General features: G+C 28.5%; 4 protein-coding genes across 5 annotated transcripts; 2 read left to right on the top strand and 2 right to left on the bottom strand.

Annotated features, from left to right (window-relative positions):
* Positions 1-12: 12 nt before the first annotated feature.
* LOC117240411 (ADAM 17-like protease) lies at positions 13-3,722 on the bottom strand. Its single transcript, XM_033506458.1, has 13 exons — positions 3,386-3,722; positions 3,020-3,259; positions 2,813-2,934; positions 2,554-2,704; positions 2,281-2,483; positions 2,009-2,203; positions 1,798-1,936; positions 1,567-1,721; positions 1,381-1,461; positions 1,098-1,306; positions 767-1,005; positions 579-694; positions 13-494 (listed from the first exon to the last, which is right to left on the bottom strand). The coding sequence occupies exons 1-13, from the start codon at positions 3,441-3,443 to the stop codon at positions 186-188; spliced, it is 2,217 nt and encodes a 738-aa protein (XP_033362349.1). The 5' UTR covers positions 3,444-3,722; the 3' UTR covers positions 13-185.
* A 327-nt stretch (positions 3,723-4,049) lies between these two features.
* LOC117240414 (cysteine and histidine-rich domain-containing protein) lies at positions 4,050-5,775 on the top strand. The gene is made up of 4 exons (XM_033506460.1): positions 4,050-4,375; positions 4,526-5,088; positions 5,208-5,396; positions 5,474-5,775. The coding sequence occupies exons 1-4, from the start codon at positions 4,297-4,299 to the stop codon at positions 5,663-5,665; spliced, it is 1,023 nt and encodes a 340-aa protein (XP_033362351.1). The 5' UTR covers positions 4,050-4,296; the 3' UTR covers positions 5,666-5,775.
* Positions 5,776-6,231: 456 nt separating this feature from the next.
* LOC117240408 (esterase CG5412) lies at positions 6,232-9,746 on the top strand. Of its 2 annotated transcripts, XM_033506454.1 has the most exons (6): positions 6,232-6,364; positions 8,218-8,301; positions 8,801-8,960; positions 9,064-9,258; positions 9,367-9,507; positions 9,572-9,746. In XM_033506454.1, exons 1-6 carry the CDS (start codon positions 6,338-6,340, stop codon positions 9,709-9,711), a joined length of 747 nt encoding a protein of 248 aa, XP_033362345.1. In that variant the 5' UTR covers positions 6,232-6,337; the 3' UTR covers positions 9,712-9,746. The 2 variants fall into 2 exon arrangements, with proteins under 2 accessions (XP_033362345.1, XP_033362346.1); XM_033506455.1 differs by lacking the exons at positions 6,232-6,364; positions 8,218-8,301 and adding an exon at positions 8,328-8,697.
* A 1,073-nt stretch (positions 9,747-10,819) lies between these two features.
* Positions 10,820-12,331, bottom strand: LOC117240409 (elongin-B). The gene is made up of 3 exons (XM_033506456.1): positions 12,185-12,331; positions 11,995-12,088; positions 10,820-11,820 (listed from the first exon to the last, which is right to left on the bottom strand). Exons 1-3 carry the CDS (start codon positions 12,185-12,187, stop codon positions 11,564-11,566), a joined length of 354 nt encoding a protein of 117 aa, XP_033362347.1. The 5' UTR covers positions 12,188-12,331; the 3' UTR covers positions 10,820-11,563.
* Between the last annotated feature and the right edge of the window lie 383 nt (positions 12,332-12,714).

The following is a 12,714-nucleotide window of genomic DNA, read 5'->3' as shown; positions in this document are numbered from 1 at the left end:
TAAAATTTTCGCTTAATTATTAATATTATTAAATTTATTTTTGATATCATTTACGTTAAAAACATTCTTTATTTACATAATGAATGAAAACCATCTGTAATATAAAAATTGAAGATATTTATGACTAGAATTTTATAAACCACGACACTTTCACGTTCGTGGTGAAATAATCGTAGCTAAGACATTTACGATTGTTGCGTAACTTGGGGTATCTTCTGCCGTTGTCCACCAATACGGATAATTTGTCTTTGCTCATCTGGGTGAATAAGTTCATCTGTGTGCTTCCAACGCCACTTTTTTTCACTTTCTTTAATTCGTCTGTGGTCGATGTAACTAATAACGCAGCTAGTGGGAATCCACACAATGGCAGTAATAATTATAACAGCACCTACTATATTGTCTTTTAAAAATCGCATAACTTTGTTAATGTTTATGTCCTCAATAATATCCCAAAATCGCTCTACTACATCTTGAATTGTTTTTTCACAAATACCCTAGAAATATTTTATAGGTTCTATAATTACGTGTACAAAGTGTAGTAAGATCCTTTTAAATTACTAAAATTTTTTCAATCATACCTTATTACAGAAGCCTTGAATACATGGTGTTCCATCAGGTAAAATATCTTGTGGATCTATGGGGAAACATGTTTCATTTAAACTCATTCGACAGCATCTTTTACATGCATCTCCAACTACAAATAAATATGTGATATAGAGATATAATATCTTTGATTATTATTTGTAGCAGTATATAAAAACCATACTTGTATCACACATGCAACTCTGCAAACCCTGTGTCTCACAATATGGTACACATTTTCCAAGTCTGCATTGACCTCTTTCAAGGCAACCTGTACCATCCTTCATTGGTGGAGATCTAGGACATTCACTAGATGCTCCTGTACAGCGTGATTCTTGCTCGCATGTAGCATATTGTGCATCGCGACATTTTACACCTAATGGCATGAATGCACAGCTTTGACAACAAGGTGAATTTTTATCACTGGAAAGATATATAATATTAAATATGTAGAAAAGATATTTAATCTACAAAAAATAGATTAGAGAGAAATTTGTATAACAATGGATAATTACCTACAAACTGCTCCTTGACTTCTACGAAGTTTACAATTTTTATCACAACAAGCATCATTATCTTCTGTACCAAGCAATCCTGCATCACATTCTTCATCTCCTTCAACCCGTAAATTACCACAGAATGATTCTTCTGGCTCGGAAAAGCAGCGACCTGACTTTGCTTGTAATACTTTTCTAATAGATCTTAAACTACATGGTGAAAAACGCTAACCCGTAAATAATTAATGATAAATATTTTTTTAGCATCATATTATTCTGGTTTTATATTAATTAGATGTACCTTGTTATTCACATCATATCCACTAACACTATACGTATACATTAAGTATGAACCTCCTTGACTAGCACTTGGACTGCATTCCTATTTAAAAATATCATTTGTTTAATGTATGAGAATTAATCTATTTCTGTTAGACTAATTATTTTAAAACTGTTCGATAAATCACAAATAAGTTAAAAAAGTTACTGTTATATCTGGATCATGTTCAGAGCCCCAATTGTGACCAAATTCATGTGCAGTAACTAAGTCTGCTTCTCTTGTGATAACTCTTTGTCCATAGTGATTCCTACTAGAACTTAAACCTGAATTGAGATATAATGTGTAACCATTTTTGAAATATTCTGGAACATTTAAAATGAAACATTAAAGTTTATATTGATTTGTCTATAAATAGATAAAAAATATTCATTAATATACCTGGTGTACAAATTCCACCTACTGAGTTTCTACGAGGTGACCCAACATATGCCAATCCTAATATACCACCTTCGAATTTAAGATCAGTAAATAAATGAGCTAAACAAAAATCTTTGTGACTATATTCTCGACTAAAAACCTAGGTACAATTTATATAAGCCAATCAATTATTAATTAAAATTATGACATTTTAAATAAAGAATTGCTTTACCTCAAGCAATGTGCGAACATCCCATTTTTCTCTAACCATATTATAATGTGTCTCACCACCTCTTACACGAGTTGGTTCACTATGAACTACAATCTTTTTAATGACAAAGCCCATTCCTTTAAATCCATCTTGTTCTTGTCTTTCTTGCCATAAAGTATCATTATAAATTTTATGTACTCTATCAATTAAACTTATCTAAAAACATATATAAAAACAAATTATTATCTAAAACAAATTATTTGATATTTGTATTAAGTAATGCAACTATTTACTAGATAATTAATTGTAGTTTTTGTACTGCTAGCACCCATTTCTTGGTAAAAACGATAGTCAGCAACTAATAGTAATGGACATCTTGTTTTTGTTGGAGTATATTCATAAGTTTCTGTCTGTCTCTTTGCCCTGGAATGTTCATGTGATTTAGAATCAGACTTTTCTTCTACCCCTTTCTCTTCCTCATTATTTACCGAAATGTCTACAATATAAATTTTATATAAATATATAATACTCTCTAATATAATTCTCATTTAAGACAGTAAATTGACCTAATTCCTCTTTTACGTATCCACAAGTTTTGGGAGCACCATGTGTATGCCCTTCTCCATGTTCAAAATGTTCCCAACTTAATTTAACATCTGATGATTTATAAATAATCATTGTTTCATTCCCTAAATGAGGAAGATGTCTCCAAGATGGCTATAATAGATAACAAAAATAAATTGTAATTTAAATTCTATTAGCTATGTTGAAATATACCACTTAAAGATTAATTCTTTAAGTTAATCTACATGTTAATCTACATGCCTCAATGTGAAATGTTTCATCGGAAATTGTAATGCTGCCTGTAAGAACACCATTGTCAATATGCATTTGTGCATGAGAGTCAATTTCACCAAATACTCGTCCATGATAAAAGCTTTCATGATCTTAAATAAAATAAGTTATTAATCATTTATGAAACTTATTCTAGAAACTTAAAAAATATATTTATAAATATTGATACTATTTTACCTAAATGTATAGTCTTCTCTTCTCCATTACCATTTACTTCATATGCTTTAAATTTGGAATGGATAACTTCTCTTCTTGGTGTTAAAATTAATCGAAAGTATCGTCCATGGGAGTAAAACTCTAATTCGTTTATTTTATTATAAGGATGGTAACTATGCTGAATACCCCGTTTTACAATGTTATGTTGCAATTGGGATATATGAAGAGTTTCATAATACTTTAAATTTCTATGAAGACCATCTAAAAAAGCGTATTTTACTATTTGGATATTATATTAAATTGTATAAGTTGGAAATAAGATACATAATAATTTAATGTATTATAAAATTAAATATATAATTTTTGATATATGATAAAAAAACTTACATGTGTTTTGTACAGTAAATAAAACGTAATATATTAGAAATATATTTTGAAGTTCCATATTTGTTAAAAATGTCACATATTATTGAATTTTATTTATTATAATAGTCACTTAAAATAATACTTTAAAGATTATGATTCATAGTAAAGGCATTTTTTTATCGTTATACATTAGATTGCATTGGTCGCATTATTTATGTTACGTTCTCAAATCTCGATACACACTCCAAACAGTTTTTCTTAAAATATAGAATACATAGAATTGTTGCTTGATTTCGAAATGTATTCACTCAATGGTGATCAATTGTAACTATGTAAAGTTTCAAATATAAGAAAGATATCACTTTTTTATATGAAGAGAATTTGTCAATAAAGTAGTGTAAGTAAGCTGAATGTCAATTTATTATGTCTTTCATATTTGACAAAAATAAATAATGACTGTAATACAATGCACATGAAGAAGATAATAAAATCAATGTTTAAATTTAATTAATCAATTTTATTACATTTCGAATGTTTATTACATTTTTTATTGATGAAATACTGTCTACAAATTGAGGTTTATATTGAACAATGTAAGTAATCTTTTGACAAAAATTGTTCTTTAATTTGCTAAAGCTGCATAATAATTGTTATAAATGTTAGTCCATCTGTCTTATTATATTTTTCATGGCAATATGTGTATTGTATAGTGTGATTGCAATTGATTCTAATTTTTTCTACAAATGGTTTATTTAAAAACAAGTTGAGATTCTCTAGAACATGCTAGAAGTTTTTCGAAATTGTAAAAACAGAAAGGTTTACAGTGTGTACTAGTTACTCGGTGTACTCGGTGTAACTTATACGCTTGACGTACTCGTATTTGTGATCCTATACAACGTGTGTAACTAAGTTAAAATAAGATAAAGTTAAAAATGTCGCAGGAAGAAAATTTATTGCCTTGTTATAATCGTGGCTGTGGCAAAAAATTTGATCCGAACGATAATAAGGAAGGTATGTTATACTAAAGGTATATTAAGCTACATTAGAAAATTTGGAAATATAATATAGTTTCAGAGGTTAATTGTTTTCCTTATTGATAGTTAGGTTAGAAATATTATCATGCAAAATGCTTTACAACTATTGTTATTGTCATCTTTTCAGGAGATTGTATTTACCACTCTGGGTATCCAGTATTTCATGATGCCTATAAAGGTTGGTCTTGTTGTAATAAGAAATGTACAGACTTTACAGAATTTTTAAATATCAAGGGATGTGTGAAATCATATCATTCAAATATTAAACCAGCAGAGCCAGAAAAGCCTGTTGTTGATAAATCAAAATGGAATGAAATAATTGAAGTAATTGCTCAACCTCTTAGCAATGGATCTGCTTTAGAAAGGCCTCCTTTTGAAACCCCACAAGTCAATTTAATGCCAGATGTGTCACCTGCTTTATTAGAACAAATTAAAGGATTAACTTCTAATATATCACAAAACATATGTGAAAGTAAAGTTCAAATTGGACAAAGTTGCAAGAATAATTCATGTAAGGCTACATACAATGGCCCTGCCTCTGATGATGAAGTATGTAATCATCATCCTGGTGTTCCTATCTTCCACGAAGGAATGAAATATTGGTCTTGTTGTCAAAAGAAAACCACAGACTTCTCTACATTTTTAGAACAACCAGGGTGTGCACAAGGAAAGCACACATGGATTTCTAAAGTATGTTTCTTCTTATCTTGAAAATATTTTATTTATGTCTTTCAATGGTATAGATTTTAGTACTATATCTAAATATTGTGATAACTTTGCTATGTAAAAAATAATTTATTATTTTTCAGAATACTGGTAAGAAGGCTAAATGCAGAATGGATTGGCATCAAACAGGCACATTTGTTGTAATTTCAGTTTATGCTAAGAAATATCAACCAGATCAATCATCTATTAAATTGAATCCTATACGATTAACTGTAGATTTGTTCTTCATAGAAGAAAACTCTAGATATAATCTTGATTTAGAATTAAGAGGAGTATGTATTTAAAATCTTTACATAATATTTTGAAACAATTCCGAAATATTAACTTCTGTAAAATTTCATTCTTATAGATTGTTGATATTACACAAAGCAGTGTCAATATGCTTCCTACTAAAGTAGAGATTAAATTAAAGAAAGCAGAACTTGGGTCATGGGCAAAGCTGGATTTTCCTAGAGCAACTGAAGAAGAAACTGAAGAAGATAGCCAAAATGACGAAAATATTAGTGCACAAGTTGAAGCTGTAGATCTTAGTGATCTTTAAACATTCATATCTAAATAATTCATTAAGGACATCATTGTAAATTATGTACCTATCTTATTTTTAAAGATAATACTTTTATTTAATGATATAAGAGAATATTGTTTCTTTGACATGAATGGGATCATTTTTAAAGAAAATGAATACTTAATATCCATTTTATTTTCAGTAAAAGACTATTTAAAAAGTTTATTATTAAAATTCATATTTAAAAGAAATATGGCACCTTTATGACTTCTCATGTTTTATTTATGATTTCTTTAATATCAATAAATCATTTTTAATTTACTCCGTGTTTTAATTTAGTTTAAGGCAATCTTAACATAAAATTTGAAACAATTTCATAAATTAATTAAATGTTCATAAATTACATTTTTGATAAAATTGATATTATTTTCTTATATATTCTTATTTTTTAACATTTTACCGACCGATAGCCGATTAATCGGGTTTTTGCCGCCGACGCTTACCGACCGATAACCTATTAATCGGCTTTTTGTCGTCGACGCTTACCAACCTATAGCCTACCTATAGTTAATCGGTTGCCATGGCGATAAACAATCTTTCTCATTATATTTGTTATTTAGTACTAAGGTACCTTGCTCAGTTGCGTCAGTTGCGTTGCTGTGTAAGCTCCCACAGTTTTATACCAATTCGAAAAACTTACCGTTCGCGATGAACGAAAAGAATGGTATTGGAGAGTTTTATTTAGATGATCTGTCAGATTGTCCTGACAGTTATTCAAGAAGTAATAGTGGTGACGAAAGTGATGGCAGTGATACAATTATTCGGAAGCGAGGTTCTGTATTGCCACCAAGATATAGTGATTCAGAAGATGATGAGATAAATAACGTTGAAGACAATGCAAATAACGTTGAAAATAACGATGATATATGGTCAACGAACGACGAAGCAATAATTTTGGAACCTTTCGAAGGTAGCCCCGGCCTAAAAATTATGCCAAGTTCCCCAGAAAGTGTGACGGACAATGTCAATTTATTTTTTGGAAATGACTTTTTCGAGCACTTGGTGAGGGAATCCAACAGATATCATTATCAGGTTATGGAAAAATATAAAATTCCATCAAAAGCGAAAAAATGGACAGATATAACGGTACCGGAAATGAAGAAGTTTTTAGGGCTAATAGTTCTAATGGGACAAATAAAAAAGGACGTTCTTTACGACTATTGGTCCACTGATCCAAGTATAGAAACTCCATTTTTCTCACAAGTAATGAGCAGGAACAGATTTGTGCAAATAATGCAGAGCTGGCATTTTTGCAACAATAACAACATTCCTCACGATTCACATAGGCTTGCTAAAATCCAGCCTGTTATTGATTATTTTAGGCGAAAATTTAACGATGTATATAAACCCTGTCAACAATTATCTTTGGATGAGTCTATAATTCCGTGGAGAGGTAGGCTATCCATTAAAACGTATAATCCCGCAAAAATTACAAAATACGGAATACTTGTGAGAGTACTGTCTGAAGCTGTCACAGGATACGTATGTAACTTTGATGTGTATGCTGCTGATGGCAAAAAATTAGAAGACACTGCGGTTATTGAACCGTATAAGAACATATGGCACCAGATTTATCAAGATATCTACTATAACAGTGTAAAAATGGCTAGAATTCTCTTGAAAAATAAAGTGCGAGTGTGCGGAACCATTCGAAAAAATAGAGGTCTTCCTCGATCACTGAAAACAATACAACTTTCAAGAGGTCAGTACGAATTTCGTAGGAATCATCAAATTTTGTTAGAAGTATGGAATAATGGCAGAAGAAATGTCAATATGATCTCAACTATACATTCTGCACAATTAACGGAATCCAGAAGCAAAAGTAAAAGATCAGACGTCCCAATACAAAAGCCTAATTCAATCATAGATTATAATAAATATATGAAGGGCGTAGATCGCGCGGACCAATATCTAGCATATTATTCCATTTTTAGAAAAACAAAAAAATGGACTAAACGGGTTGTAATGTTTTTTATCAACTGTGCACTTTTTAATTCATTTAGAGTATACACAATCCTAAACGGAAAAAATATTACGTACAAGAATTTCTTGCACAAAGTCGCAGTTTCATGGATAGAAGATGGTGAAACTAATTGTACGGAGCAAGATGACAATCTACCTAATTCCGAACCCACAAGGAGAGCACCCAGATTAGATCATCCCGGAAGACTGTCGAATTATGGAAAACATAAACTTATAAATATAGTAACAAGCGGTCGAAGTCTAAAACCCCAAAGACAATGCAGAGTTTGTGCAGTTCAAAAAAAAAGAAGCAGAACATGTTTTGTTTGTAAATTTTGCAATGTTCCACTGCATAAAGGCGACTGTTTCGAACGATATCATACTTTAAAAAAATATTAAACTATTTCACATTTGAACTAAAAACCGTTGTAATAGATAAAATAAATATAATTTAGTATTAATATTATGAAAACAAAAGATTTTATTCAATTTAATTATCCTATAGTAACAAAAAGCGGCCAATTTTATCTGAGCATACGAAAAGCACAGATACTCCCGCCCGACAGTCTAAACCGAAACAGAGCCGGCGCCAGGGAGAATCTGCGCCTGAGCAGCCAGTCGGACGTGCGTTTGCTGTTGAACCGCTAGTGGTCAGTAAACCAGAACCAGTCAGTAAGCCAGTAACTGATCAGTTAACTAGATTGTATAGTTTAAATTGAACTTAATCTAGTTTTTAAACGTTTGAATGTTGTCTAACTTCGTTATATATTATATTCTTTTCTATAATTTTCCAGAGTCAATAGTCACATATAGTCAACCAAATAAATTTATTTGGAAAGCATTTTAATTTGTAATTATTTTATTATGAATGAAATAAAATTGTTTCTAACCATTTCGATTAACATTTAAAAAGTCGTGTTTTATAACCTTTTTAACTTAATAAGAAATATATAAAAACTATATATAATTAAATATATATCCCATATTTGATATTAATTAAATGATTTATTAATGTCATTATGGATAATTCAACAACTAAGTTGCGAGTAAGAAATTAATATCATTAATATTAGTATATATATATGTATGTATATAGATAAAAATATTCTTTATAATATATCTATATATATGTATTTATATATATTTTAGATACTTGCAATTCATGGATATGCTCAATCAGATGTTATTTTTAAAACAAAATTGGGCTCTTTAAGAAAAGGATTTAAAAAACAGGTTGATTTTACATTTTTAAAAGCCCCACATAAAGTTCCAATGACAAGTAACTTTTATATCGATACAGAAGAAGATGGTATTGTTTTTTATGAATTTTACGAATTAAATTAAATATTGAAAGTGATGTGTTTATAACTAATGTATTTATAATTAGAAAATAAATATTTTCAATATTATAGCATATGGATGGTGGTTCAATACGAAAGATCACATATTTAAAGCAATTGTTCCAAGCGATTTAGCTGTAGGTTTTGAAGAAAGTATAGTTGTAATAGAAGAGGCATTTAAAAAATTTGGCCCTTTTGATGGCATTTTAGGCTTTTCACAAGGTGCAGCATTTGCTACTCTACTTTGTTTTATGCAACAAAAGAATTGTAAGTCTAAATATACACTTAAACAAATATAGTAATTATAAAATGGGATTAAATTAAATATAATTAATTCAATGGGATATAAATTAAATATTATTAATTATTTTGTAGTGTTGCAGATAAAGTTTGAGTTTGCAATTATTATATCTGGATTCAAATCATTATGTATACCTCATGGAATATATTATGATGGAAAAATAAGCATACCTTCTTTACATATTTATGGGAAGACTGATCAAATTATACCAACAGGTAAAAGATATTTTTTAGTAGATTAATAAAATTAACAACTGTTTCATATCCTCTTTTTTTATAGAAATGGCAGAGGAGGTTAGTGAAATGTTTATAAATAAGACAAATATAACACATGAAGGTGGTCATTATATACCAAGTAAAAAAGAATATTACAAAGAATTTATTATGGAAATGTTCTTAAATAAAAACAAAAATAATTAGTAATGTTTACATATTCTACATTACGTGAATATATATATATAAAAAAAAAAGAGTATAGTTTATACAATAATGAAAGTCTATTCTAAAGTATAAGTACCATTGAGCGATATTAGTAAATTTATTCAAATTAATTATAAGTAAACATTGTACTTGTATATGACAATTACTATTGTCTATACAACTATATATATTACTACAATTAAGTACTTGTAAATGACAAAATATTAAACTTGTATATGACAATTGAAATAAGAGAGCAAGAACATAACAAATCAAGATGATTTTATGAAGTAATACATAGTTGTTTATCGTTTTACATTAATCCCTATATGGTTAAAAATTGTTTGTTTTATAAAAGGCACTACAAATTTTAAACGTTCAGTATTTGGAAACTTAAATTATATGTGTATTAAAAATGTATTAAATAGTGCCTTATTCAGTTTATTAAAGTAGAATGTGTTAATTGCTTGGCTTAACTATTCATGCATACTTTCATACAAACTTTATGATTCCATGTTTATGTTACGTTATGTATATGTTTTATGTATAGCAAGTTAAATGTTTAAGTAGATATCAACTGCCTTGGTTTATATGCTTGATTACTTATTATTTTTAATTCCAAGATATGTAGATTTATATGGGCGACCATTGTAGTAGGGTATATTTATAAATGTTAACATCTTGTTATTCAAATTCTCTTAAAACTGCCTACAGTATTAAACATTGTTTAATAACATCCTGCTTGAATGTATACAAAACAGTAATTAAATTAACTTATTGCACTATAGTGACATCTTAATTTTTTTAAAATATTGTTAGTTTAGTTTAAGCAATTTAGACCTACTTAATGCATTAAATTGTAATTTTTGAATAATGATACCCCAATATATTTAAGAGCATTTTATATGTTAAATGTGTTAATATAACATTCATATTATGAATACATTAAATGTATTCATACATTACATATAAACTGCATATAATTTTTTAAGTTTATAATTCTATATAATAAATATACATGCAATTCTTCAAATAAATAAATTAACGAATATATGTAAGTAAAGTTAAAAAGGTATCATGGTATAGTAAAATATAATTGATAGAAGTATTGTATTTTATACCAAAATGATTATTTACTTGATGTAATGTATCAAATGTAATCAATTCATTAAAATTACGTACACTATTTATAATTTATCACATTTTCAAATTTCTATTCTGTAACTGTCAAACCTAATCTTCAAAGTTTTTACAATCAATATCTTTTAATTTTGCGCTTTAAGTAATAAGTAATATTGCTATATATATTTTACAAAATTTGAGGCATCTGTATTTCAAGCTTAATAAAAAAATTCATGGAAGTTTATAAGCTAGAATATGTATTCAAATAAGAGTGGATTTGACTGGAAATATTCTAAAACACTGTAAGATAAAATACAATCTACAATCATAAATTACACGTGACTGAGGTATTTGGTCTATCTTGGCAATAATAACAAAGTGTTGAAATATTTTCGTACCTATAAAAGATTGTAATAAACTTGAATGGAGTACTGGATTATAAATTTTACTTTTTATTATCTTTTTCAGTCAAATGATCAAGTATAAGACACTTGATTATCGCTCACAAGAAAACAACAAAAACGAAAAAGTTAACAATAGTCTCAAAAATTAATAGTAATCTCACTTAATAAAGTTAAAAAGCCTCAGGACACTTTTAATATTTGTATAAAGTTGTATGTACCTAATATTCACATCATGTTCGCTTAAGCTGTTAGCCTTTTTGGAAATATTTGACAATTATAAAATTGTATTGAATTCAACACTTTATCATCAATTGTTTCACAATGTTTCAAGGTGACTGTTCTTGTCCATTGGCTTCTTGAGATTTCATAACATCTGGTAAATCAGGTGGTAATGAAAATGGTGTCATCTCTAATGCTTCAAATTGACCATTTTCTTGACGCACAGCTAATCCTACTAATGCAGGACATTGTGGTTTTGCAGTTGCTGATGTTAGTCCATAATCAGATAAAAATTTACTATCTGACATTGGAACATTGTCCTTATTGAACAGCTGTTGATTCACAGGTGGTATTTTCAATATACCTATGAGGCAGTTTTATTTGATCCTAAATTATTTTAATTCAAAATCGACAGGTGTTCATACATTTCATAAAAATTTAGATAAACGGAAGAAAGAAGAGTAACTAAACCTTCTCTTGTGAAATGTCATTATGTGATTGTCTGAAGTTAAATATATGTAAATTATGAATTCCTCACCTTCTATAATTTTTTTAAGTTCAAGAACTGTGGTATTATCCTTGGCATCGGTAAATATGGTCATATTTTTTCGTCGGATCATTAGAAACACATCCTAAGAAGAAAATCTCGATTATATTTGAGGTTATCTTACTTTGAGATAAATCATAGAAACACTATAAAAAATAATTGAATATTGACAAAAATATACCATTGTGAATTTAACTATATATTTAGACTGACAAGGACAATTAATATATAGATTTTTTACAATACTGCTTTGTTGATTATTGTTTACTTGCAGTCCCTCAGGTTAGAGGCAGAAAGTTAAAATAAGGTAGACATTCACGGACAACACGATCATATAAAACACGTTGTTTGATTGGTTCTTCTTTCTAAACCCAAACTCCGTTTGGTACGTTGTTTGTTTCTTTAACCAATCATAAATCGGTTTTATATTTATCCTATAATTACGAATTTCTAAATCAGAGATAATATTTCTGAATATCTACTCATGCATTGATATATCAAATATAGTAATATAGTTAAATTATTATATATATATTTAAGGCAATGAACAACTCAAATTTATCTTTAATTCAAAGATATATTCAATAATTCACGAAGACATATTTATAAATACACAATTATAATTTTACTATGTCAACAGGCACTATGTACAATCTTACAACTAAGATAATATTAAAAGAATATCATAACCTTTTTATAAACATTAATTTA

Source organism: Bombus vosnesenskii, unplaced genomic scaffold (assembly GCF_011952255.1).
Source record: "Bombus vosnesenskii isolate JDL3184/JDL3185 unplaced genomic scaffold, Bvos_JDL3184-5_v1.1 scf7180000014621, whole genome shotgun sequence".
Lineage (NCBI taxonomy): Eukaryota > Metazoa > Arthropoda > Insecta > Hymenoptera > Apidae > Bombus > Bombus vosnesenskii.
The sequence above is the reverse complement of the archived record's forward strand: the minus strand, read 5'-3'. Positions and strand labels throughout refer to the sequence as shown.